Source organism: Panthera uncia, assembly GCF_023721935.1.
Source record: "Panthera uncia isolate 11264 chromosome A3 unlocalized genomic scaffold, Puncia_PCG_1.0 HiC_scaffold_11, whole genome shotgun sequence".
Classification (NCBI taxonomy): domain Eukaryota; kingdom Metazoa; phylum Chordata; class Mammalia; order Carnivora; family Felidae; genus Panthera; species Panthera uncia.
In genome coordinates this window covers 23,948,664-23,974,228 of record NW_026057578.1, presented here as the reverse complement: position 1 = coordinate 23,974,228, position 25,565 = coordinate 23,948,664, and the positions used below count along the sequence as shown (strand labels likewise).

At 48.8% G+C, this 25,565-nt stretch overlaps 2 protein-coding genes across 3 annotated transcripts in view; one reads left to right on the top strand and one right to left on the bottom strand.

Annotated features, from left to right (window-relative positions):
• The first annotated feature begins 4,093 nt into the window (after positions 1-4,093).
• Positions 4,094-5,694, top strand: MAP1LC3A (microtubule associated protein 1 light chain 3 alpha). The gene is made up of 5 exons (XM_049649976.1): positions 4,094-4,284; positions 4,581-4,636; positions 4,713-4,819; positions 5,083-5,252; positions 5,540-5,694. Exons 1-4 carry the CDS (start codon positions 4,245-4,247, stop codon positions 5,243-5,245), a joined length of 366 nt encoding a protein of 121 aa, XP_049505933.1. The 5' UTR covers positions 4,094-4,244; the 3' UTR covers positions 5,246-5,252; positions 5,540-5,694.
• Positions 5,695-25,565, bottom strand: part of PIGU (phosphatidylinositol glycan anchor biosynthesis class U) — an 83,670-nt gene continuing 63,799 nt past the window's right edge. Inside the window, exons 11-12 of one of the 2 annotated variants that reach the window (XM_049649953.1) lie at positions 20,479-20,621; positions 6,157-6,367 (exon numbers count right to left, since the gene is read on the bottom strand). In XM_049649953.1, coding sequence (XP_049505910.1) covers positions 6,254-6,367; positions 20,479-20,621 — 257 coding nt within the window. In that variant the 3' untranslated portion in view covers positions 6,157-6,253. Of the gene's footprint in view, positions 6,368-20,478; positions 20,622-25,565 lie in introns of both variants that reach the window. The other variant, XM_049649952.1, reaches the window with a different exon arrangement.

Below are 25,565 nucleotides of genomic sequence, written 5' to 3'. Positions count from 1 at the left end.
GTCGAGGTATTTTGAAATGTGAACCAGCAGGGTTTGGGCATGGACTGGATATGTGGGTGGTAAAGGAAAGAAAGGGGTCCAAGATGACACGGATGGAGACAGGGAAGATTACAACTGGTGCACATTTTAGGGAAAGAGCATGGGTTGATTTGGGGGAAGCTAAATTTCAAATGTCTGCTAGGCTTTCAAGTAGAGACACGGAGTAGACCTGGCCTTGGATTCTGTGGAGATGAGGGAAAGGAGGAACAGTGGGAGAGAAACCAGAGCTGGAGGTGGAGTGTCAGTCCTGCTGACTGGTCAGGTAAGAGCAAGAGTGAGCACAGACCTTGGGATTTGGGGGATGGGCCCTCCCCCACCATAGCCTCAGCCTAGGGCTTAGTGGAGCAAGGAGAGGTGTAACAACTTCCCCCAAGGCCTTGGCCGACCTAGTTCTTTCAGCTGCACTTAATGGCTCTGATTATACTCTGCTGCAACTTTGTGTTTGTGAGATTTGTCCATTTTGACACAGCTCTAGATCAAGAGTCAGCAAATTAAAGCCTCAGGCCAAATCTGTTTTAGCAAATAAAGTTTTATTGGGATACAACCATGCCCTTTCGGGGTAAGGGCTGCTTCCACAAGCCAACAGCAACAAAGGAGTAGTTGCAGAGAGCCATATGGCCTGGAAAGGCAAACCTATTTACTGTCTGGCCTTTTAAAGGGAAAGTTTGCTGAGCCTTTCTCTCACCATGTGTTGCTATGTTATAGGAATACCCAACATCTTCAGTAGGACATATAGGTGGTCCCAATTTTTTGCTGTTAGGAAAATGCTCCAATGATCATACTTAACTGTGTTCCCTTGAGCTCACATGGGACACAGCAAGTGGGATTCCTGGTTTGTAGGATATGGGCATCTTCAGTTTGGGTAGATTCTGCCAAATCACTCTTCAGTATGGCTGAAAGGCTTTACACTCCCTTCAGCAGTGTAGAGAGTTCCCATTTCCCATCTTCCTCTAAAACATGGTATGCTGTGTTGTCAGACTTCATGTTAGTTAGCAGTCTTCTATTGTTTGTGGATTCCTCTGCATCTTCTTGCTGTGAGTGGTAGTTATGCTCCTGCTGCTTCTTGGCCTGGTGTTCTGGCTGGGACCTCAATACAATGTTGCATTATATTCAGTGAATTCATTTCACTGAAATGAATATACCATAGAATTCACCATACCATAGAGTATGGTGTTTTACCATTAAGTACGATGTTTGTTGCAGGTTTGTTTTCGTTTGTTTGGTTGGTCTTGGGGTGGCAGGGAGAACTCCCCTCAAAAACCCTCTGGATCAATTTTTTGAGGTATATTGCTACTCACTTTGTCTATTTCTTTTTGAAATAGTTTTGGCAAATTTCTTTTTCTAGAAAATTGTCCATCTTATCTAAGTTTTAAATTTACTGGCATAAAGTTTATAACATTCTTATTTTTATCATTTCTGCTAGAAATGATAGCAGGTCTATTTGGCACATTAATGTTTATTCTGTGTGTCTTTTCAAAGATCCAGCTTTGCTTTGTGGTCTATCTTAGTATTTTTGTTTTCTTTTCATCAATTTCTGCTCTTCTTTCCACTTTCTTTGGGTTGACCCTGTTACTTTTTTATAATTCTTTAATACTCTGCTTGTAGATTTTCTGTACTTCTTACCTACTATAATTAATAAGGCTATAAATCTTCTATAGGCTGCTTTAGTTGTATTCCCCCAACCCTGAGTTTTTAAGTGTATTCTCATTTTTTTGATCTAAATAGTTTTCATTTCAATAGGATTTCATCTTTGAGTAAAATGTTTTTTAGATGTTTATGTGTCCAAACATTTAGAATTTATTTGGGTCTGGTCTGTGGTCACAGAATATGGTCTTTATGAAACTATTCGATACCTGTTGAGATTCAAGTTGGGGCCATTTTTTATGTCATTTTTTGGTAAATGTTTCTTGTGTGCTTGAAAGTAGCAATACTGGGTTCAGGGTTCCATCAGGGTTCATTGATCAGGATTATTAATATCTTTCTATATCTTTTTTTGGCTGTTGGGTCTATCAGTTACTGAAAGAAGTCTTAAATCTCTCACTATGATGGAAGATCTGGCAATTTCTCCTTGTATCCTATCACTTTTGTTTTATACATTCAGCCTTTTAGACCTCTAACTTGTATGTTTTATAAGAATTGTTGTCTTCCTACAAGTTGTACTTTTCATCATTTATTGGTCATCCTCTGGATCTCTAATGATGTTTTTTACCTTAAGGCCTTTTCTGTCTGATTTTGCTATAGCTATACCTTCTGGTTAGCTTTTCTCTAGTATACCTTTTCCCATCATTTTACTTTTGGTGCCCTTAAGTTTTAAATGTCCTCTTGTAAACAGCATATAGAGCTGCATTTATTTTTCTTGGCCAGTCTGATCATGTTTTATTTATTTATTTTTAATTTTTTTAATGTTATTTATTTTTTTAATGTTTTTATTTATTTTTGAGACAGAGACAGAGCATGAGCAGGGGAGGGGCAGAGAGAGAGGGAGACACAGAATCCAAAGCAGGCTCCAGGCTCTGAGCTGTCAGCACAGAGCCTGACGCAGGGCTCAAACTCACGGACTGTGAGATCATGACCTGAGCTGAAGCCGGACACTTAACCAACTGAGCCACCCAGGCGCCCCAATGTTATTTATTTTTGAGACAGAGAGCATGAGCCAGGAGACAGGCAGAGAGAGGGGAAGACACGGAATCTGAAGCAGGCTCCAGGCTCTGAGCTGTCAGCACAGAGCCCAAGGTGGGGCTTGTGTATGAGTATGAGATCATGACCTGAGCTGAAGTCAGACGCTCAACCGACTGAGCCACCCAGGCGCCCCTGATCATGTTTTTAATAAGTGAATGTAAAACATTTTTACTCATGTTTTACATTTACTCTGGTTTTGCATCATTTATATACCATTCTTTTTACTTTTTTTTCTCCTTTTCTCTATTGGCAGTTACACTTGCTATTCTTTTAGTGATCCCTTGTAAGTGTCTGAAATACACACTTCCTGAATTCACAATGCTTTGTAAATTATCAGTATCTTTATCCTGTGCCCCTCAAATATATCAAGCCTCTTAGAACACTTGAACTGATTACTCTCTCCAGTCTTCCGGTTGTGTCCTGTGCTCCTTTTGTAACTCCCCAGATTAATCATCACTGTTCATGTTCCACTGTTTATTTACCTACATGTTTACCAGCTTAGTTGCTCACCATTTTTCTTCTCTTTAGAGTTCTGCAAACTCATTACAAAGTGCCACGATGCTACTTTTATTTATCCTGCTCTGGATTTTATGTAAGGATCCTGGTCTTTAATCAAGTCTGGAAGCTCTTCAAGAACTGCCTCTCCCACTTCTTTTCTCTCCTTTTGGAATTCTGACTGGACCTGTGGGTCTTCTCACTTCCCTATTCCTATCACCTCCCCTTTTAGAAGGTCTATCACCTTGTTTCTCTGGTTGCTTCCTTTCAATCCTCCAGTTGCGTGACTTATCTTCTGCTGTGTCCCATCTACTTTCTTGCCTGATCCTTTCAGACTTGAATTTCAAATAGCTTTTTCAATTCTAGAAATTCCTTTGAAAACCTGTGTGTTCCTTTTTAGCATCTTGTTTTCAAGTTGTAATCCCCCCGACCCTAGCTTTCTTTCTCTAACCACGAGCTCCATGGAGGCGAGGTTTTTGGGTTTACTGCCATCGTCACCTCCAGCGCCTCACACCATCGCTTGAAGGGAACGGCCTCCCAGTGTGCTGTGGGATGACTTAGCACCAGGGGGAACGGAAAATGCTGAGCCCCGGACTGGCCCGCGCGCTCTCCCGCTGTCAGAGCTGCGAGTCAGCTCTCTCAACTCCCGGCAGGCTTGCCAGTCTCTCAGCCCCTGCCTCGGGGAGATGGGCCGGCAGCTCATGACGTCACAGGACTGTGACGCGACCTGGGAGCCCCGCCCCACCCCTCCGCGGTGCTGGCTTGGAGTCCAGCTCTCTGCGCCATGACGTCACAGGCCCAGGCGGGCGGGTTTTGCGTCGGCCCAATGGGAGCAGTGCGCCGGCCTCCCCTTTAAGGAATGTTGTGACCTGACGTCACCCGGGCGAGTTACCTCCCCGAGCCACCGCCGCCAGGCTCAGCTCGAGAACCGGAGCCCTTGAGCGCGAGGCGCGGAGCCCCCGAATCTCAGCCAGAGCCCCCAAGCCGCGCGTCCCGGAGCCCCGGCCTGCGCGCCCCGCCGGGCCCGCGCGATGCCCTCAGACCGGCCTTTCAAGCAGCGGCGGACCTTCGGTGAGGCCCGGCGGGCAGTCTGCGGGTGTGGAGCGGGGACACGGGGTGGGGGGGAGGTGGGAACCACGACTAACCCTGACTGCCGCAGGCGACGTCAGCCCCGTGACGTCAGACTCAGGCTGGACCCCCCGGGCCGGGAGGCAGGTTCTGGCCTGGGCCGGGGCCTCGCCTCCCAGTCCAGCCGGTGCCAGGCCCTGGGGCCTGACGGCCCCGGGGGCGGGAGCCTGGGGGGCGGGGCCGGCGACGGGCGGGGCAAGCGGGACTTCTTGGCCTTACTGCCTGTCTCCTGTCCGCAGCCGACCGCTGTAAGGAGGTGCAGCAGATCCGCAACCAGCACCCCAGCAAGATCCCGGTGAGTCCCACCGCCCCCTCCCATCCCTGTGGCTCCAGGCCCCGCCCATCTCACGCATCCCCTGCCCCACCCCTAGGTGATCATCGAGCGCTACAAGGGTGAGAAGCAGCTGCCAGTCCTGGACAAGACCAAGTTCCTGGTGCCAGACCATGTCAACATGAGCGAGTTGGTCAAGATCATCCGGTGCGTGGGCAGCAGCAGTCAGAAGGGGCTTGGGGCCTTCTGGGGGAGGGTGGGACTTGGGCCCGGGCTTTGGATCCCAGTCCTAGGTAGGTTGGGAAAGGTCAGGGCTGGGGTCTGTGTCAGGTCAGAGGTGAGTGCCTCCAGAAAGGGCTGGGATGGGGGTGGTCTCAGAATCATTGGGGATGGGGCGGGGGGTGTGGTCAGGGCACCACCCACCCAGGAGCCTGGCCCCTCACAGTTGACATGCCCTTCTGCCACCCCAGGCGCCGCCTGCAGCTGAACCCCACGCAGGCCTTCTTCCTGCTGGTGAACCAGCACAGCATGGTGAGCGTGTCTACACCCATCGCCGACATCTACGAGCAGGAGAAGGATGACGATGGCTTCCTCTACATGGTCTACGCCTCCCAGGAAACCTTCGGCTTCTGAAGCAGCAGTAGGGGGGGGGGGGGGGGGGCCGGGGAAGGGGGGGGGGGGGGGTCCCTGTCAGGCTCTACCCAGGGAGCTCCTGGCTCCTGAACTTAACGGTCTCTGCCCTGGGTGGGCTGGGCAGGGATGCCGCCTCCTAGCCAGGGCGCACCAACCACACCTACTCTGCCCTTGGGTGGGTCCTGGGCCAGTCATTGTTAGGGTTACCCCTCTGGGTGCTGGCTGGGATGCGGGAGGATAGGGAAGAGCTCCCAGCACCCCTGCTCCGTGTGGTTTGTCTTTTTCTTTTTTTAGGCCCCTGCCCATCTGCCCCTCCCTCACCTGAGGCGCTGCCCCCCTGCCTGGACCTGCCCACCCCTGAAAGACTGGCCCCTGGCTCACCTGGTCTTGACAAGGTGTACGGATCTGTGGTCATTGTCCCTCTGCAGAATAAAGATTGCTCAGGCCTGCCTGGCCCTTTGCCTCCAGCTGCTTGGGGAATGGGGGGGGTGGGAGCTGCTGGCGGGTGGGGTGGAAGTAGGCTGCCCTACAGCAGTCTCAGCTGGCCAGGGCACAAACTTGTGTGTTGTGGACTTGGGGCTCATTCTAGAAACCCACACCAGTATGTAGTATACCTGTAGTATACCACGGTGGTGTTAGGGGCCAAGCCCACCCCTTCCAGGAGTGCAGTGTGGGCCCAGGATCGATTTCTTTGTAACAAAAAACCATTTATTAAGTAGTCACAACCTAACAAACCCTGCTCACCTGCTTCTTCCCCTTTTGAGCCTCGGAGGGGGCTCCCCGGTGTGCAGAACCACAAAGTGGGGGTCCAAGTGGAGGAGCTCCTGGCTATTCCCCATTGGCCTTGCTGCCAGCCATGGCTCCTCTCTGGTGCCAGAGACTTGTAACCCTGGACTCGAACCTCATCTGCCGGAGGCCTCCTCTGCTGGCAACTCTGGCTAGGGGGCTTGGCCCAGCTTCTGGCCCTTCCACCCCCTGAAGTCCATGCAGCCCTGTGCCCAGCCAGGCCTACTTGAGCACAAGCATGGCCTCCGTGCCGTCCTTGGCAGTCAAGTAGAGACCATGTGTGAGGTAGTACTCCCGCCGCAGGAAGGCATAGAAGTAATCGGAGATGAGCAGGATCTGGGGGGAGAGAGAAGGTGTGAGCAGCTCTGCGGAACCTACCCCTGAACCTTGGGTCTCTGAGAGGGTAGGCGGGTGTTGGGGTGACCCTGCCCAGGGACTCCTACCTCAGGGCCTAAACTGACCCCACAAGGTCTTGCATTGCCCCTCTCCACCCCTGTGCCCCTGTATTGCCCCTCTCCACCCCTGTGGGGTTCACGCCACCTTCCCAGGCCCTGGCCTCTGCACTCCAGAATGTACCTCTGCAGCCAGTGGCCCTTCCAACCTCACCTCTTGGGTGCCCACAGGCTCCTCCATGGTACAGCTGAACCCCCGGTCAAAGCTGCTGCTCCCATGGTGAACCCATGCCCCCATCTTCCCTCCAGGTTCTTAGGCCACAGAATAATCTGATACTTCTCCTGGACACAAGGCCACTAAGTCCTGGCAGTTTTATCTCCCAAACTCTCAGATCCACCCATTTCTACCTGTTCTTACAGCTACCACCCTGGACGAAGCCACTGTCATCGAAACAACAGCAATCTCTGCTCTGGGCTCCTTGGTCTCAGGCCTCCCACACCCTTGACCCCACCAATCCATTCTCCCTCGCAGCCAGAGGTTGCTTTTCAAAATAAATCTAGGCCTATTACTTCCCAGCTAAAAGTCCTCCAAAGGCTTCCTGGGGCTCCTAGGATGAAGATCAGACTCTTTTGGGGCTCTGAGGCCTTGTACCTGGTCCCTGCCCCATGTGCATGCCTCACCCTCTCACCTGCTCCACCTCACTCAGCTCCAGCCACACTGGCTTCTTTCCTTTTGCTGCAGGATCTCTGCTGTTTCCTCTGCCTGCAATGTTCTCTTCCCTTTCATCCAGCCAACATCTGCTTACCCTTCAGGTCTCAGGAAAGATCACTTCCTTAGAGAAGCCCTCCCACACCCCCAGATTGGGTCTTGGCCCCATTAACCTCTACTTGGTAACACAAACTCATCCAAATTGCAGTTTTTCTTTCATCTGTGTGACTGCCTGATGATTGTGCCTCCTCCCCTGGACTGGGCAGGGTCCCCGAGGCGTTCTACCACCATGGTATCCGTGACCAGCTCAGTCGGCCTTTCCTGGATAGGCCACAGAATCCAAAGGGCCCCAGAAGCTCGTACTATCCCCCTCACAGAAGCCCAGAGAGGAATAAGGACTTGTGCTGTTTTACAATCCCATTCATCCCAAGACTCCCAGTGCCCGGGGCAGGAGGAGCAGAGCCCTGCTGCATGGCAGGATGTGGGGAAAGGGGCTCACAGCCCCATTTCTCAGCCACTTAGAGGCCTCTTAGACCATTAGTATCAACCACCTTGTTGGCATAGATGGGAAGATGGAAGCCCAGTGGAGGAGTGGAGGGGGAACACCCAGCTAGGGTTTTAGAACAGGTCAGAGGTTGAGCTGAGCCTGGGATCTTGGCCTCTGACCTCCGGAGACCCCTGTCCTGGACAGCTTCATACTGTGGGCAGGAAGGAGAACACAGAGGGGCCTGAAGGAAAAGCTGAGGACCTACACCAGAGGAAACTGAGGCACAAAAGTTTCAATAGTTGGCCTGAGGCTACACATGAGAGCTGGCCTAGTGGCCGTGACGCTGCAGCAAGGTGATCTACCTGGGGCCCAGTCTGCCACAGGGCAGAGAACTCGCAGCTGAGGGTATCCGTGGAGCTAACAGTCCAGGGACCCCCCCAAGGCTTTGCTCCACAGCTGCCCGTGGCGGGCAGTTACCACAGCAAAGGCTGACCTCACATCCTGCAGCCCCTTTCTCACCTAGGCCCAAGGTGTCTGGTCTGGAGCTGTGGCTAAGCTGGGAGCCAGATGTGATGAGGATCAAATGCAAAGTCACAATTCACAATAAAACAAATGAACCAACTCCAGTGTCACACAAAATCAGCAGCAGAAGGATTAGAAAGTCAAAATACAAGGTATTAGGTTGAACCATATGAAATGGCCATTTTTGCAGATCAAAAATGGTTGCATATTGGAAAGTTCATATAGTTCAATTTAATATAAAATGGGGGAAAAAACCAGAGTATGTATGTTATTTACAAGTAACAAAACAAATAACTAAGCCCTTAGGGGACCATTCTTTTTCCTTATAATCCTTAACATTGTAAATTATGTATATGTATTATATTGATTAAAGAAATAAATTAAAAGCAACCAGCTCATACATGACTGAATAAATGAGAGAGAACTGCTTTTGGAACCGTTACAGAAGAATTCCAAATAACATACCTCACCCAGGAGGTGCAGCTTAGTTCTTCCTACTCCCCACCCTCTGCCCCCAAGGGTGGGCTAGGAGAGGTAACTTCCAAAGAACAGAGCAGGGAAAGAGAAAATAGTAATTCTATCCTGAAGAAGCCCTGCAAACACTATCTTGAACAAATGAAGGGTAACATCATTATGAAATCAGGTGGCTAGCATGTACCGACTGAGCATTCCAAAAATCCAAACCCCCAACTTATGAAAAGAAAAGCGTAAGAAGTCCAAAATGGGGACACTCTATAAGATACTTGGCCAGCGCTCCTCAAGACTGTCCAGGTCATGAGAAATTAGGAAAGATTGAGAAAGCAGGCAGTGGACATGGGGAAGACAGGACACTTAAATGTAATGTAGTTCCCTGGCTTAGATCATGGGTGTGGAGCATATGGGAACTTTCTATATCTAAAGTTATTCTGGAATTTAAGTTTATTTTAAAAAAGCAATATGTTATTATCTGCAGCTATATAAGTGAATCTCAAAAATATTTTGCTGCTGGGGTACCTGGGTGGCTGAATCAGTTAAGTGTCCAACTCTTGATTTCAGCTCAGGTCATGATCTCACAGTTCATGGGACTGAGCCCCACATTGGGCTCTGAGCTGACAGCATGGAACCTGCTTAGGATTTTCTCTCCCCCTTCTCTCTCTTTCCTTTCCCCACTCACGCTTGTGTGTGCATGTTCTCTCTCAAAATAAATAAATTTAAAATTTTTGCTGAATGAAAGGCAGCTTCAGAAAGTGTACATGTTATGGGTATTGAGGAGGGCACCTTTTGGGATGAGCACTGGGTGTTGTATGGAAACCAATTTGACAATAAACTTCATATATTGAAAAAATAAAAATTATAAAAAAAGAAAATGTACATGTTAAGATTTGTGTTTTTCACTTTATATAAATTTCATATAAGAAAAACATAAGTAAGTATTGAGCTCTGGTTAATAATATACATGCTAAGATATTTAGCAGGAAATATAGTGATATCTATACTTTGTGGGTTTTTTTTAAATTTTATTTAAATCCAGGGGCGCCTGGGTGGTTCAGTCGGTTAAGCGTCCGACTTCGGCTCAGGTCACGATCTCACGGTCCGTGAGTTCGAGCCCCGCGTCGGGCTCTCTGCTGACAGCTCAGAGCCTGGAGCCTGTTTCAGATTTTGTGTCTCCCTCTCTCTGACCCTCCCCCATTCATGCTCTGTCTCTCTCTGTCTCAAAAATAAACATTAAAAAAAATTTTTTTAATTTTATTTAAATCCAAATTAGTTAACATATAGTGTAATAATGATTAAAATAAGGGATTGAGGGATGGATAATTTGTGATCACAAAAGTATAGTAAAATGTTAACGGTAGAGTCTAGGTGGTAGGTATATGGGCGTTCAATGTTAAATCTTTCAACTTTGCTGTGTCTGTGAAAATTTTCATGATAAAGTGTAAGGGGAGGGTGGTATGGAGGGAAGAGTCCTGTGTGCCGGCTTGATCTGTCTGGAACCAAAGGTCAGTGTTCCCGATTGGGTGACCTGACCCTGGCCTATGGGGAAGGCATCTTGGGGACACCAGGCTGGCCTGGAGGCTTGGCTCTTTGAGACACCCCTAGCTAGTAACAGGCTGGCCAAGACAACCTCCCTCTTCTGACCTTGGGGCTTTCCATTTGGGCTAAGGAGCAGGGATTTCAGGCCCTGGGATTCAAGCTATACAGCAGCTACAGATCCAGAGCCCCTCTGCCCAGTCTAGGTGGGGGAAGTTGGGCAAGGAGCAATGGAAAGAGCATGGACAAGTTAGTGGTTGTGTGACCCTATGTAAGTCACTTTCCCAAATCTAAGCTGCATTTTCCTCATCTGTAAAGTGAGTGATAAAACTAGTTTACTCACAATGGTGGCTCCCCCAGTCTTTGCTCTGTCCCTGTGTGTTTTCAGAGACCTGAAGAACAGCCCATTCTTTATTTTTATTTATTTTTTATTTTAAGAAGATTCCATGCCCAATGTGGGGCTCGAACACATGACCCTGAGATCTAGGGTCACATGCTGTACTGACTGAGCTGGCCAGGCGCCTGAGAAGCCCATTCTTTTTTTTTTTTTTTTTAATTTTTTTTTTAACGTTTATTTATTTTTGAGACAGAGAGAGACAGAGCATGAACGGGGGAGGGTCAGAGAGAGAGGGAGACACAGAATCGGAAACAGGCTCCAGGCTCTGAGCCATCAGCCCAGAGCCTGACGCGGGGCTCGAACTCATGGACCGCGAGATCGTGACCTGAGCTGAAGTCGGACGCTTAACCGACTGAGCCACCCAGGCGCCCCAAGAAGCCCATTCTTTAAAGTGGCCCTTAAGAGCTGTGGCTGGACTCCTTAGCTTCTCTCTTGCCATCAACCAAGTCCTGCCAATCCCCTTCCTCAGACTTCCACCTCAGCCTCCTTTTATCCCTCCCACTGCCACCTCTTTCCAGAAGGCCTCCTGCATCCTCCTGGCCCCTGAGGGATCTCTCTCAGGTTCTCAGTGTCTATCTGTCTGTCTGTCTCTCTCCCTCTCTCACACACACACACACACACACGAACGAACCCTTCACTTGTCTGCTCAGAAGCCCCCAGTGCCCCACTCTGCCCCGCACCACACCCACATGCCCAAGGAGCCCTGAACACAGCCTGGTCCTGAAAACACTTTGTGGCCACACCTCACTGCCTCAGCTGGAATGGCTCTTCCCACAAAGGGCTCCTGCTTATCCCTAGAGAGGAATCATCTGCATCTCCTGCCCCAGATTCTTCCCTAACCCCATGCTCAGTTATGTGATCCCTGGGATGAAGTCACTTCCTGTTGGCCTCCCAACCAGATGGGATGGCATCTGCTCCAGCTCTGTGACCCCAGACCCAGGAAAGGGCTGGCACTCTGGGAGTGCTTTGCTGGTCCCCTCCCCCTTTTGAGGGCTCAGTCAGACCACATTTCTCTCACTGGCAGCCATGACGGTTCCAGCACTATCTTTTGGGCCACGATGAAGATTTAATGAGGTAGCTGATAAAAGGATGGCCAGTGACAGGGAGAGGCACTTCACAAGTGGAATAAAATGGTTAGAACATGCTCCATTACAGGGTGGGGAAGTGGAGAGACAGGGAAACCAACAACTTCTGGGTAGCTGCTCCGGACCAGGCTCTTTAATTTAAAAAATCATTAGAGGGTTGGGGGATGGGCAAAATGGGTGAAGGGGAGTGGGAAGTACAGGCTTCCCATCATGGAATGAAAAGTCACAGGAATGAAAGGTACAGCACAGGGACCAGTCAATGGCACTGTAATAGCGCTGCATGGGGACAGATGGCAGTTACACTTCTAGGCACAGCATAAGTGAGCTGTCCAATCACTAGGCTGTACACCTGAAACCAATGTAACATTGTGTGTCAACTGGACTTGAATTTAAAAAAAGCACATCACTGAATTTTCACAACATTCCGGGGTAGGGTTTATAAGCCCCACTCAGAGATGAGCAAACTCCAAGCTCAAGGGTCTTGCCCAGGGTCACATGGGAGTAAGGGAAGCATTTGGGCTGCAATGCCAGTCCTGCCTGAGGCCCAAGCCCTACTTCTTCCCATCCTCCCCACAGCCCCTCCCAGTTAAGGATTCTGGGGAGCGAAAGGTCTGTAACCACACATGTGGGTCCTGTTATGGGCCCATGCTGGCCCTTGGTCTACACTAACACCCCTGATGAGGCTGTGCTCCCAGGTCCCAGTCCTGACACTTAGCCAGGAAGAGAGTTTTTTGGGAAAAGGCAAAATAAGTATCAGAGACATCCGAGCCAGTGAAGGCTGTTACCTCGGTGCGTCTAGAAGCTGTGGGGCTCACAAGAGCAGCCTCGGCCAACACTGGCACCTAGGCTGCCAACTTCCCAGAGAAGCAGCTGCTGTCACCCCAGGCATGTCGCAGTTCCCCAGGTCTACTGCTTGGGCTGGAGATGCTGACACTGGACAGCTAACCTGCACCTGCGGGAGCTCACGTGGTTGTTACCATCAACAATCAAAGCACAGCATCCTCTGCCCACGCTGCCTGGGGTCCAGGAACGTGGGAGCCAGAGGGGCCGACGGCTGACTCGTGGAGCTGGACGGGGCTTTGGCGTGACCCAACCCAGGCCTGAGTGGACACATGTGGGAGATGATGGCGGAGAACCGAGCTCCACCCTCTATCTCTAAAGATGCAAAGTAACGGGAAAGTCACTATACCTCCGTCTTGGGGTCTGGAAGGCCACAATGTAAGACCAAAGCCGGTATGATGGCAATTGTCATCCAGGTGGCTCTTTTCAATTCACAAAAGCTTTCCTCACCCAACTCTGTACTGAGTCCTCACAGCCACCCTTCTTGTAGGCAGAGAAATGGAGGCCGCTATCACCTCTCACCAGATTTAAACAGCCTCCCTGGGCTCCAGATTCCAGCTCACACCCCTCACCTCTACCCCTCCTGGCATGGTGAGGTTTTCCAACCAAAGATGGGATCACAGTTATCCTCAGCCTAAAACCACAGACTCAGCCCAGTACTCAGCATGCTAGGGCTCCCACCCTCTGGCAGGGCACGCCAGCCCCGCAGAACTGCCTTCCACACTCCCTCACTCATGCTCTCTTCCTCCAAGGTCTCATCACCCAGAGCCAGGTTTGCATCTACCCGCCCCGGGGATGCCACGTACAGGCTGCCTCCCCACAGAAGCTTCCTTACCCGCCTCAGCTCTGAGCTCCCCAGCCTCTTTAACCCATCCACAGTACCACCCGGCTGCCCTGACCCTGACCGGTTCCTTTTCTTTCTCTCCCACAGACCTTGGGCTCCGAGGAGGCAGGGCTGTGTCTCATTCACACTCTGCTAGCAGAGTGCCTGGCACATAACAAATGCCCAATATATACAAATAAATTAATTAGGCCCAAGAATTTATGTGACTTGCCTAAGGCCAGTGAGCCATGACAGAGGGGCTGGGAGTCACCATCGAGGCTAGACCTCCAAACCCAGGCTTTCTGCTGGCCTTGCCCCCCTATATTTAGCTCAGGCTTTTCCTGTCACTCTGGCTGTAGGAGGAGAGAAGGCAGGGAAGGGCCTGTGAGAGCCACGCTTGGGATGCTGAGCACAGAGTTTGAAGACAGGAGGGATGAAGGAATGAATGAAGACCTGGCAAAATGCCACCTGGAAGGAAAGCAAAGTAAACACACACACTGAGCTGGACGACAGCAAGGGCTCCAGCCTGGGCCACAGGCCCCTCGTGTCAGGAGGAAGACCTCTTCCCCCACTGCCCCACACACATACCCTGGATCTTGCAGTCAGGACCACACACAAAGCACGGATTAAATCTGAAATGGGCCCTGGCTGTCCACAAATGGGGGCTATGCACCACCCAAACACTGATGATCTGCCCAACATGTCCCCAGACATTTATTTCCTCATTGTCCCATTCCCCAGAATGACACGCCAGACCAACTGAAAGGTAATTCCAGGAGACAGGACTGTGGTTTCATTTGTGCTGGAGCAAATAAGCCAGTCCTGAGCAGGACCCAACATGTCAGAGGGCTTGTGGCAGGACCCCAGGGCTCCAGGCTTCCTTGAAGACAGCAGAATGGCCAAGGCAGGGCCAGCCTAGGATCTACAGGTTCTATACTACAAGGAGAAGGGATCAGAGCCGGCAGCCCATGGTGAGGAGGCAGCAGTTCATGGACCTGCTGGGACACTCTCTGGACACTGGGGATCCATTTTGGACACAGACACAGAACAGGAGCGGGGCTTTCAGGGTCAACCACGTGGGGTCTGGCTCTGACCCCCTAGGAATCCAGCAGGACCTGCCACAGGCCCAGCTTTGTCCTAAACAGATACTAGGACTGGGAGGTTAGGGTACACAGGATTATACGGGATCACTGGTCATAAAATGTGGTTTCGGATTCCAGCTCATTCCATTTATTTATCAATAAACAGTCACTGAATATTCCTGGTGCTGGTGATACACTTGTGAAGAAGACAGACCTGGAGCTGCCCTCATGGAACCTCCAGTGTAACAAGAGGACACGATAAATGAGCATAAATAAACACACCCCTCAGAGCTTGGGGACTTCCAGGCCTCCACTTGGTCATTTGTACTGGTGCCTCCCTCAAAAGGCAGTTATAAGGGGACTAAGTGTATTCCTTATTATACAAGAACAAAGAAAAACAGCTTAAGAAGCTATCAGGAGGGGAGCAGCTCCATCAACTGTGGTGAGGCACTTCCCTCTTATACAAACAAGAAAAGATCACCAAGATGTTTTATTGAAAGGAAAAAAGTCATACTTCATCATGTTGCCAATAATAAAACCCACACACACAAATAAAGCTCTTCTCCAGGAGCACACAAGTACATGGGAACGTACAAGGAAAGGTCCAGAAGGCCACACAAGCACATGATCCAGAAGATTAAAGGGATCATATGGGCCTGGTTCCTAGTAGGCACTCTTTAAACATGAGCCACTATTAATTATAATTTTAGGGGGAGATTTCCTTTTGTTTCCTGTTTTTAAGCTGAATTAGGGTGAGTCAGATGTTTTATCTTACTCCTTTAAAAAAGCTAAATTTAAACACGTTACTTTTTGTTTATATATAATCTTTGATGACTATTTTTCTTCTGCTGGTTGCTGACCTGCAGAAGAAAAGAGTTTTGGTTTTTTGTTTAAAAAAAAAAAGGGGAAGAAGTTTGTTTTGTCCGAATGTTTCCCTGGGAATTTGCTCTGGGTATCTGAATAGCAGGTCACTGGTGCTATTTCTCATGTTAACATATGATAATAGCAACAGGACCTACACATGCCCAAATCCAGGGAGGCTGGGTTGTCATCCCTGGTTTTAAGAACACTACAACCCAATAAGTCAGTCAGAGAAAGACAAATATCATAATTATGACTTCATTCATATGTGGAATTTAAGATACAAAACAGATGAACAAAAGGGAAGGGAAGCAAAAATAATATAAAAACAGAGAGGGAGACAAATCATAAGAGATTCTTCAATACAGAGAACAAACTGAGGGTTGCTGGCGGGGTGGGGGGGGATAGGCTAAATGGGCGAGGGGCATTAAGGAGGGCACTTGTTGGGATAAGCACTGGGTGTTATATGTAAGTGATGAATCACTAAATTCTACTCCTGAGACCATTATTACACTATATATTAACTAACTTGGATTTAAATTAAAAAAACAGTAAGTTTAAAAAAATTTTTTTTAAAAATCAAAAAGTTTTCTGCCCATAAAAAAAAACAACACTGCAAATCAAAGAAGTCAAGTTACTTGCTGAAGGTCACATAGTGAGGAAGTAGAAGAGGACCTCAACCAACCAATCTACCTCAATCTCTCCTCCTCCCCCACCTTTCTTACACATGTGCATGAGCGTGCATGCACACACACCCTATGGATGTTTTACTGTTGTCATTTCCTGGTTACTGACTCTGAGGCACAATTATAATTAACAAATGATCCATGCCACATGCTGAAAAATACTTAATGGCCCAAGGGGAAAGGATGGAGCCTAAGTCACTGGTTTATCTGCCAGTGTAACTAAGAATTTACCAACACAGATTGTTGTATAACAGAGTGTGGCACTGACCAACTCAAACAGGGCAGGACTTAAAATCTGTGGGTCAAGGTGCTCTCTGCATTCAGCAATGATGGACTGGGCTCCTGATGCCTGCTGAAAATCCAGCTCTTCCCAGGACAGCTTGATCAGTCTTGCCCAGGGAGGGGAGAGGGAGGACCAAGAACTCTAAGACGTCATTCCAGCTAGAAGAGCTGAAAACAGCCAGCTGTGGGATTGAAGGTGTGTCCCCAAATGCCATACATCTCAATGGCAGCACTGACTGTAGGTCAGATGGAAGTGGACCTGGCTTGAGCTGTGGAGACATGTAGGGGCTTCATCAGCCACAGAGACCAGGTTCTGGCAGAAGCTGGAGAAGGGTTAAGGACAGAGCTGCTAGCCACTAACCTCTGCCAGAGGGGTGCCCTGGCACCCAACCTGCCCACTTCCCAGACCTTTCACTCTCCAAGTGTAAAAGGCCCAGCTGCTACTCCTTGCTCCCCAGGGCATTCCCTGACCACTCACAACAGGAAAGTTTCCCTCTAGATTCCTCCACCGGTTACTCTCCCCACTTGGCCATTAATCACACAATGTTCTCCCTGGCTATCTTTGTTTCATTCATTCATTCAACAAGTGTTTGCTAAACACCTGCCCTCTGCCAAACCCAAAGCTGCCTGCAGTGGGAAGGACAGGCAGATCTCTGTTGGCAAGAAGCTTACAAGCAGGTCTGGTCTGGGAGGCAGAGAGAGAAATAAGTAATGTAAAGTTACAAACTGGGATAAGTGCTTGGAAGAAACAAACAGGGGGCTAAGAAGAGACAGTGAGGCAGGGGAACCTTGTGGAAGGCCTTTTTAAGGAGCAGATACTCAACAATTTACTAAAATTCTAAATGTCTCATATTTGTCCTCTGTTGCTCCCAAACAGCCTGAAGGCAGGTGTGTATAACCCTCATGAGGGGCACTCTTCTACCTCAGTCAATGCTCCAGGACAGGGACAGGACTTGAGTGACTGCCTTGGTGAATAAGTGCCCCATGTGATATGTCCCTTTAGTGATCTGGCAGCAGCAGCCACAAAGCCCAAACAAAGCCAGCAGTCCCAGAAAACACTCGACCTGACAAAGTTGTCTGACTCAGAGCCACAGAGTCCAGACCCAAGGTGGCCGATGACAAAGGTGTGCCAATGTCTGCACAACTGCCAGTTTATAAGCACTACAGACCACAGCTAAGAGCCACGGAGGTTGGTATGACCTGTCTGAAGGGCAATATGGCAATATCTGCCAAAAATGCACAATGCACATGTCCTCTGATCCAGTAAATCCCACCACCTGGAGTTTACCTTAAGAAAATGGTATATGAGGGGCACCTGGGTGGGTCTGTTGGTTAAGCATCCGACTTTGGCTGAGGCCATGATCTCACAGTTCATGAGTTTGAGTCCCACATCGGGCTCTGTGGAGACAGTGCCAAGCCTGTTTGGGATTTTCGCTCTTACCTCTCTCTCTGCCCCTCCCCTGCTGGAGCTTTCTCACTCTCTCTCAAAATAAATAAATAAAAATCTTAGAAAAGAAAAAGAAAAAGAGGAGAGGAGAGGAAACGAGGAGAGGAGAGGAGAGGAAACGAGGAGAGGAGAGGAGAGGAGAGGAGAGGAGAGGAAACGAGGAGAGGAGAGGAGAGGAAACGAGGAGAGGAGAGGAGAGGAAACGAGGAGAGGAAAGGAGAGGAGAGGAAACGAGGAGAGGAGAGGAGAGGAAACGAGGAGAGGAGAGGAAACGAGGAGAGGAGAGGAGAGGAAACGAGGAAAAGAAAAAAGAAAAAGAAAGAAAAGAGAAAGAGAAAGAAAAAGAAAACACTATATGAGATTCAATGGAGGGATGCCCAAGGCATTTATAGCATTTATTCTGTTTATAGCAGAACCACCAGAAGAAACGTCAACGTCCATCAGTAGGGGCCTACCTAGTCAAATAAATCAAGCTCCTCCTACCCACAGGCTCTCAGAACCATTATCAAGAGGAGATCACGAAGTGAAAAACTGCAAGCCAAAGAGCAGCACCTAGAGTAGGAGGCCATTTCTTTATATAAACAAGAAAGCTCTGTATGTGTGCATACGTACTGAGAGCTGTCCGTAAAGGCACAGAGAATGTCTGCAAAGATGCATCAAACTGATCCTGATCATGATATATGCCCTGGGATGGGAAGACATGGACCTTTTTGTTCCATATGCTTCTATTTTGTTTGCTTTCTCATCCCAGCAATGAATTCAGGTATTACTTGTGTGACTAAAAGTACATTTTAAAAAGATTAAAAGACAAAGGTAAAAGACAATGCCAAGAGCTCAGCCTGAATTTTCTCCATAGCTCAGCCACTAGCACACTCCTTTTGTTCCCAACCCCAGCCCTATTTTCCAACAATTCAGTCTCTCCTGCCTTAGAAGTCACCTGAGCACTTGCAAACACCTCCCATGCCATTTACAGAGACCCTCCCTCCTAATGGCAACCACAGGGGGGAAAAGCTGTTATCTGGCAAGTTCCACAAATACTTCATAATCACTGCAACTGTATTTCTGACCCACACCTGACACTTATGACCTGATGACAAGCTGTGGACTATTTCAGTGGAGATTGCCAAGCCCCACAGAGGCCCAGGGCAGGTCCAATGCCCTCACATGCCAGCCATCACTTTCAAAGGATAATTAAGGGATTTCAGCAAGACACAAGGGCCAGAACAACCTTTTGGATTTTCTCGAGGTGTTAAGTTGAATCCTGCAGATTTCTGTTGGCACAGGACACAGGAGGTGCCGAGCATCTACCATGAACAGCCTGTGGGCGACAGGCCGAGCAGACCCTCCGGCACAGTCCCACCCAGGCTACAGGGCCCTCTGTCTCTCTTCCTGCTGTTCACAAGCCAAGATAAATAGCTGGGCTGGACGTTAATTGTCCAGAAATGTCCGTGCAGGAAATACCAGACCCATCACTCACTGCAAAAGCCCAAACTCCTCCCTCCTTCTTTCCCAGCAGCTAACCTTGGAGGGAAAGATCTCCTCCGGGGACTCTTCACTGGCATCATTAGTCTCTCCAGCTAGCCTGGCTTCCCATCCAGCCCATAACGCACAGGAAATGCCTGGCTGCACCAACAGCCATTGAAATGGTAAACGGTACAACTGATTCTCATAAGACCGCACAAGGAGGACAGAGCTGACCTAAGGGAACTTCAGAAAAGTTTGCTAGACCACCTGCAACAGAGTCTCTGAGAAAGCTTATTAAAAATACAAACTCCCGGGGCGCCTGGGTGGCACAGTCGGTTAAGCGTCCGACTTCAGCCAGGTCACGATCTCACGGTCCGTGAGTTCGAGCCCCGCGTCAGGCTCTGGGCTGATGGCTCAGAGCCTGGAGCCTGTTTCCGATTCTGTGTCTCCCTCTCTCTCTGTCCCTCCCCCGTTCATGCTCTGTCTCTCTCTGTCCCAAAAATAAATAAACGTTGAAAAAAAAAAAATTAAAAAAAAAAAAATACAAACTCCCGACACTGTTTTCCACATCTATTGACTCAACATTCTTGGGAGTAGGGTCAGAGAATGTTTTGTGTTTGTTTTTTTAACAATCAAAGCCATGTAATTGTGACAGTCACAACATAACCATAGGATTTAAAACACTAACAGGGAATCTGCATTCTTAACAACCACCCTCTCACTCTGAGAACCACTGCTCTATGGCACCAAGGGAGGGGCTTCCCCTGGGTCAGGGGGAGATCAGAGCTCCTAGCTGGTACCTCTGACCCCTACAGCCTCCTCACCCACTATTCCCAGCCCCACCATCTGTGCTCCAGACTTACCCAACAGCTAGACTGAACTATTTTCTCATCTTGCTGCCTTTGCCCCTGCTCTCCCAGAGTCTGAAAAGTCTCTCCTCCTCCTGCCTCTGCCCTCCGCCCACCACACACACTGCACTCAGTACAGTGACACACAGCCCAGGCACTGTTATAGAAAGAGGGTGGCCTCAGAAATGGAGCCTTCCCTGAATTTGGTTCTTGGCTCCTCCGATGACCTTGGGCAAGAGACAACCTGTGTGAGGCTCCGTTACTATTTGTAAACTAGTGATAACACTATCTCACAGACTTGCTGTGAGAATCAATGGGGTGATAGCTCAGCATGGTGCCCAGTAAATGCTGGCTGAATTCACCTTTCCTTTGCTCTCTTTAATCCTCTCTACTGGACCATGAGCTACTTCAGGCAAACTGTCCCCTCGCTCACACCCAAACCCCTAGTTTGCAGAACCCAGGGCCTCTGTTGAATGTCTGAGGCTACAAAATGAATCCCCGTGCAGTGCTCTTACCTGCCCAACGTTGAAGGTCAATGTGATGGCATAAAAGAAATTAGAGTTGGCACTTCCTGCATAAATCCAGAGGTGCCACAGGACAGGGAAGAGCAGGGAGCAGACGATAATGATGCAGGCGAGGACAAAGATGTTTCTCAGGACTGCAAAGACAGACACTCACAATTAACCAAATGCTGATTCTCCTTGGAACCCTTTCTTATGGGCATGGCTCCACAGGACGAAGAAGCCCAGGGAGAGCCTGGGTAGCTCAAAGGCAGAAACCCTCCCCCAGATTCAGAGACTCTGGGGTGCCAAGAGGCAAGCCTCAAACCCTTGAATCAATGGCTCCCCATGCCCAAAGCTGGTGTGAAGTCCTAGGTTTGGACTCTGCACCTCCCACTGTGGGCCTGGCTAGTTACAGGTGGCAATGCTGTGAATGCCTCTGGGCACCACAAAGGGGGCGTTTTAGCAAGACAATTCCCTCTGCCCCACAATCTAGGGGTGTCCAAGGGTAATTTCTCCCATCCCCAAGCAGGGTGCTGTCTGTCCACATGGGATCATGGACAGGAAGGGCAGTGTGAACCTATGGAGATTAGAGTCACGGTGAGTCTCTATGGTGCCACAGCCCTGGGTCTTAGGAAATGCTTTCCATTTTCCTTAACTCACGTCTTAGGGTGTCTGCCTTGCTCTTCAAATGTCCTTCACTCTTCCTTGGAGGATTTGAAGAGCTCTTCTGACACCCTCCCTCTAACATCACCGCCCCACACTCCCAGAAGGATTGAAGAATCCCACCAGGGAGAGGCCCTCCCCAAAGCCCCAGGGAGGACCTGCTACACACGGGGGTATGGGCAGGCAGGCAGGCAGAGTGCAGCTGGAGGGAAGAAGCAGGACAGTGCAGCCCAAACTTGGCCTCAGAAAGACAAAGACCTTGGTTAAAATCCCTGCTCTGCCAGCAAATTTCTCTGTCTCAGCTTTCCTATCTCTAAAACAGGGCTAGAATAGGGGCTACTTCATAGGAGGGTTACATGAATTAAACAAGATATGTGAAAAACCCGGCACAGATATATTACTGACTACTTTCTAAGGCTGCTGTAACAAATCACCACAAACTTGGTGGTTTAAACAATACAGCTTATATTACAGTTCTGGGTCTCACAGGCTAAAATCAAGGTACCTGCGTGCCCGCTGGAAACTCTAGGGCAGAAGCCATCCGTTTGCCTTTGCAGCGAGGCAGCGGCCTGAGTTCACCTCACAACCCCCTTCCTACTCCACCCAGCAACGCCAAATAAGCCTTGCTACCCTGCATCACTCACATACCCTCCTCTTTTGCTTCCCTCTTCCACTTTTTTTTTTTTAGAAAAATAGACTTTAGTTTTTAGAGCAGCTTCAGGTTCACAGCAAAACCATATGGAAGAGATTTCCCACCTCCAGCTCTTCCACTTTCTAAGGGCCCTTGCAGATTACACTGGGCCCACCTGGAGAATCCAGGCTAATTTCCCCATCTGAAAAGCCTTAACTTTAAGTCCTTTTGACACAAAGTGATATATTCACAGGTTCTGGGGATTATGTGGACATCTTTGTGGGGAGGGAGCATTTTCTGGCTATCACACTGTGCTCCTCCTACCTTTTAACTCAATTAGGGGTATGTGACAGTAGGATTATGTGCTATTTTTATTTCTTTCTTTACACTTTATTGTATTTTAAAGAAAGTAATAAGTATTACTTAAAATAAACTAATTAAGAGAGCACCTTTAAAAAAAACAACTTATCACTGGGTCTGGGTCCCAGCAGGCACTTAATGAACAGAAGTTCCCTTCCCTCTCTGATCCTGACCTTTAGGAAATCCCTTCCTCCAAATCAGAGTCTGGGGAGACTTAAGAGATGGAAGCCTCCCAAACATTGAGGTCGTTTGTCCTGGCTGTACGGACACTTGGTAGAACTGCTATACCAGGGTTTCATGCATCAGAAGGGGGACTGGATTACACATGTGATTCTCAATTCTGGCTGCAAAATAAAATCACCGGGGGAGCCCTACCTGGACTAAGTATATCAGAGTGTCTCGGGGTGGGGCCTAGATATCCGTATTAGTTTGTAACTGCTTCTCTGGTGAGTCCAATATGCAGCCAGCACTTCCAACCAAAGGATGACAGCTGCAGACCCCTGGCAAATAAGACATCCAGACCAGTCTGCGACAGATTTCACTGGTCTTGTCACAGTCACAATCATCAGAACAAGGTAGTTCAGAGTTCTTGTTAAAGGCGAATGTTTTGAATTTAAGATTCATGAGAAGTGACAGGTGTCTCTTTGTTCCTGATTGTTGTTGTTAAAAAGTCCTTTCTCAGGGTGCTTGGGTGGCTCAGTCCGTTAAGCATCTGACTTTTGATTTCGGCTCAGGTCATGATTTCATGGTTTGTGAGATCAAGCCTGGCATCCGGCTCTGTGCTGACAGCATGGAGCCTGTTTGAGATTTTCTCTCTCTCTCTCTCTCTCTCTCTCTCTCTCTCTCTCTCTCTCTCCTCTCTCTCTCCTCTCTCTCTCTCTCTCTCTGCTCCTTCCCCACTCTCACTCTATGTCTCTCTCTCAAAATAAACATTTTTTCAATAAGTCCTTTTATGGGGGCACCTGGGTGGCTCAGTCAGTTAGGCGTCCGACTTCGGCTCAGGTCATGATCTCATGTTCTGTGAGTTCGATCCCCGCATCGGGCTCTGTGCTGACAGCTCAGAACCTGGAGCCTACTTTGGATTCTGTGTCTCCCTCTCTCTCTGCCTCTCCCCCATTCATGCTCTTTCTCATTCTTAAAAAATAAATAAACATTAAAAAAAATTTTTTTAAAGTCCTTTTATGAAATGGTGATGAATGGCTGGCAGTTGACTGTTCTAATGTTGTCAGCAAAATAAGTTGGCAACCCTGTCACCAGAGTTTAAAAAAAATGTTAGCAGTCTGTGAACTCCCATACTTTGGAAACACTGGCATGGAGAGCTTGCGGGGTCCTTTTTTCCTGACCTGAAAGTTCCATGATTCTGGGTTTTCAAAGCTGGGAGGGTAAAGCCCTGACTCAAGCCTTCCCGAGACTGTAGGGAAAGCCTCCTCTTTGCTCCCAGAACAAGAAGTCTGGGAAAGGGTTATGTGCATGGAGAATTACTATTATTAAACAATGTTACAACCTCAAGAAAGGAGAACAAACCTTTGCCATTCCTCCACTCCCACATCACTATTTACATTTCTCAGTGGTTCTTTCTGATCCCCTGGGCTGAAAAAAATCTATGCTATTCCTAAAACAAATCCTGTGGCCTGAGAGCCCAGGTTGGCCTTTGTTCCCTGCCTCTAGCCACTCTGGATTTCAGACAGGGTGACAAGAAGGTAACAAAGTGCACAGAGACTGGGAAGGCTCCCATGCAGCTCCTGGCTGCAATTACAAACAGCTGCAAAGATACATTCCCATGTGCCTGGAGAAACTGTCACCAGCATCCAGTTGGCTTCCGGCCTGTGGTGACCTTTGCAAGAACTGGGAGCTGCTACTCACTCTTGCTGGCTGACAGGCCAGAGGATTAAAGCTATACGCCAGAACACACAGAGCTGGGACCTGGAGCACAGGACAGCTTGTTCCAGGCACCAGGTGTCAGAGATGACCAGGACCTAATGAGACGAAAGGCTCACGCTTCCTTAGACTTACTGGGTCAGATGGAATCAGATTCCCTACTACACCCACGGTGGCTTATCCAGTCTCTGCCTCGGTTGCTGACAAGCTGAAACTTCAGGCAAGTCACCTTCCCTCTCTGAGCCTCAGTCACTCAGAAATAAAATTCCACTTGAAGAATCCAGTCCAACTGGCAGGAGTGCAGGGGGGGAACTGGGAGCTTCAAAGGTGCTTATTATGTTATTATTCTCTTTAATTTGTCTGGTTTTTTAATCCCTAGTCTCTTATATTTATACAATTGTTAATAAAAACAACACACACACACATACAAATACAGCCTTTGGTAACTGGATCTTTCAGCTGGACCACTGTAGGCTAGCACCAGCTCTGCCAGCAGGCTGTTCCCTAACACCACAATTGTGTGTCTGTATGACTCATCCTGGTCCCAAGCACCACAGAGTCCCAGCGTCTGGGGCCTATACTTGGGGCAGGGCCGACATACCTCGTCTCCTCCCCACTGGCCAGGACAGGAAAACAAAAAGGTGAATGTGTGAGCAGGCATGTTAGCACTGGCAACTAATGTTTAAATTGAATTCTTAGCCACATTACAAGTCTGAGTACCTTCACCCTAGACTCACAGACTTCTCAGTCTCCACTCATGGGTCCAAAGGACTAGGCTGGAGATGCTCCTGGCTGAATGTAACGACTCACAGCTGTCATGACCCAAACAGATACCGAGCATGAATATTCTCTGCCACAGTTGCTGGCCACTGGGGGCGGGGGGCTGGGGGGGGCGGGGGTGGTGGCAGAGGGCAGCCCACATTCTGTGCAGAGTCTTCAGTCAAGCTGAACTGTAAACTATTCGCCCAGACAGCCAGCAACAGCATCTATTAGATCATCTAGGTTTCTGGGAACCCCATCCTTAATTTCTCTGCGTCAACCCCAGAGGGCATAAAATAGCTTATTTCAAGCTTTGAAAAGTATGTTCATTCCAATGACCCTGAATGACTCTACCAAGCCTGAAGCTTTGATCACGGAATTATGTAGGAACCCCCCCACCCGCATGATTCTTACTAATGGTAACTGCAGTGCTATTTATATACATTATTTCTCAAACTTAAAACACCCCTGGAAGATATTCTCCCCATTTTACAGATTAAAAACCAAGTGACTCAGAAAGGTTAGATGAATTTCCTAAAAAGAGAGAGCTGGTAATGGGAAAGCCAGGATCCAGATTCAAGTCTTTCTGGCTCCAGACTGTGTTCAGCAATATGGGATGAAATTTTTTTTTTTAATTTTTTTTTGAATGTTTATTTTTGAGAGAGAGAGAGAGAGAGAGAGAATGAGCAGGGGAGGGGCAGAGAGAGAGGGAGACACAGAATCCAAACCACGCCCCAGGCTCCAAGCTGTCAGCACAGAGCCCGACGTGGGGCTCGAACTCACGAGCCGTGAGATCATGACCTGAACC

Bases quoted from the DNA above. Each gene is read 5' to 3' on its own strand.
- MAP1LC3A (XM_049649976.1), top strand. From the start codon at position 4,245: ATGCCCTCAGACCGGCCTTTCAAGCAGCGGCGGACCTTCG. The intron at 4,637-4,712 runs GTGAGTCCCACC...CCCCACCCCTAG, and splicing joins AGCACCCCAGCAAGATCCCG to GTGATCATCGAGCGCTACAA. The intron at 4,820-5,082 runs GTGCGTGGGCAG...CTGCCACCCCAG, and splicing joins GAGTTGGTCAAGATCATCCG to GCGCCGCCTGCAGCTGAACC.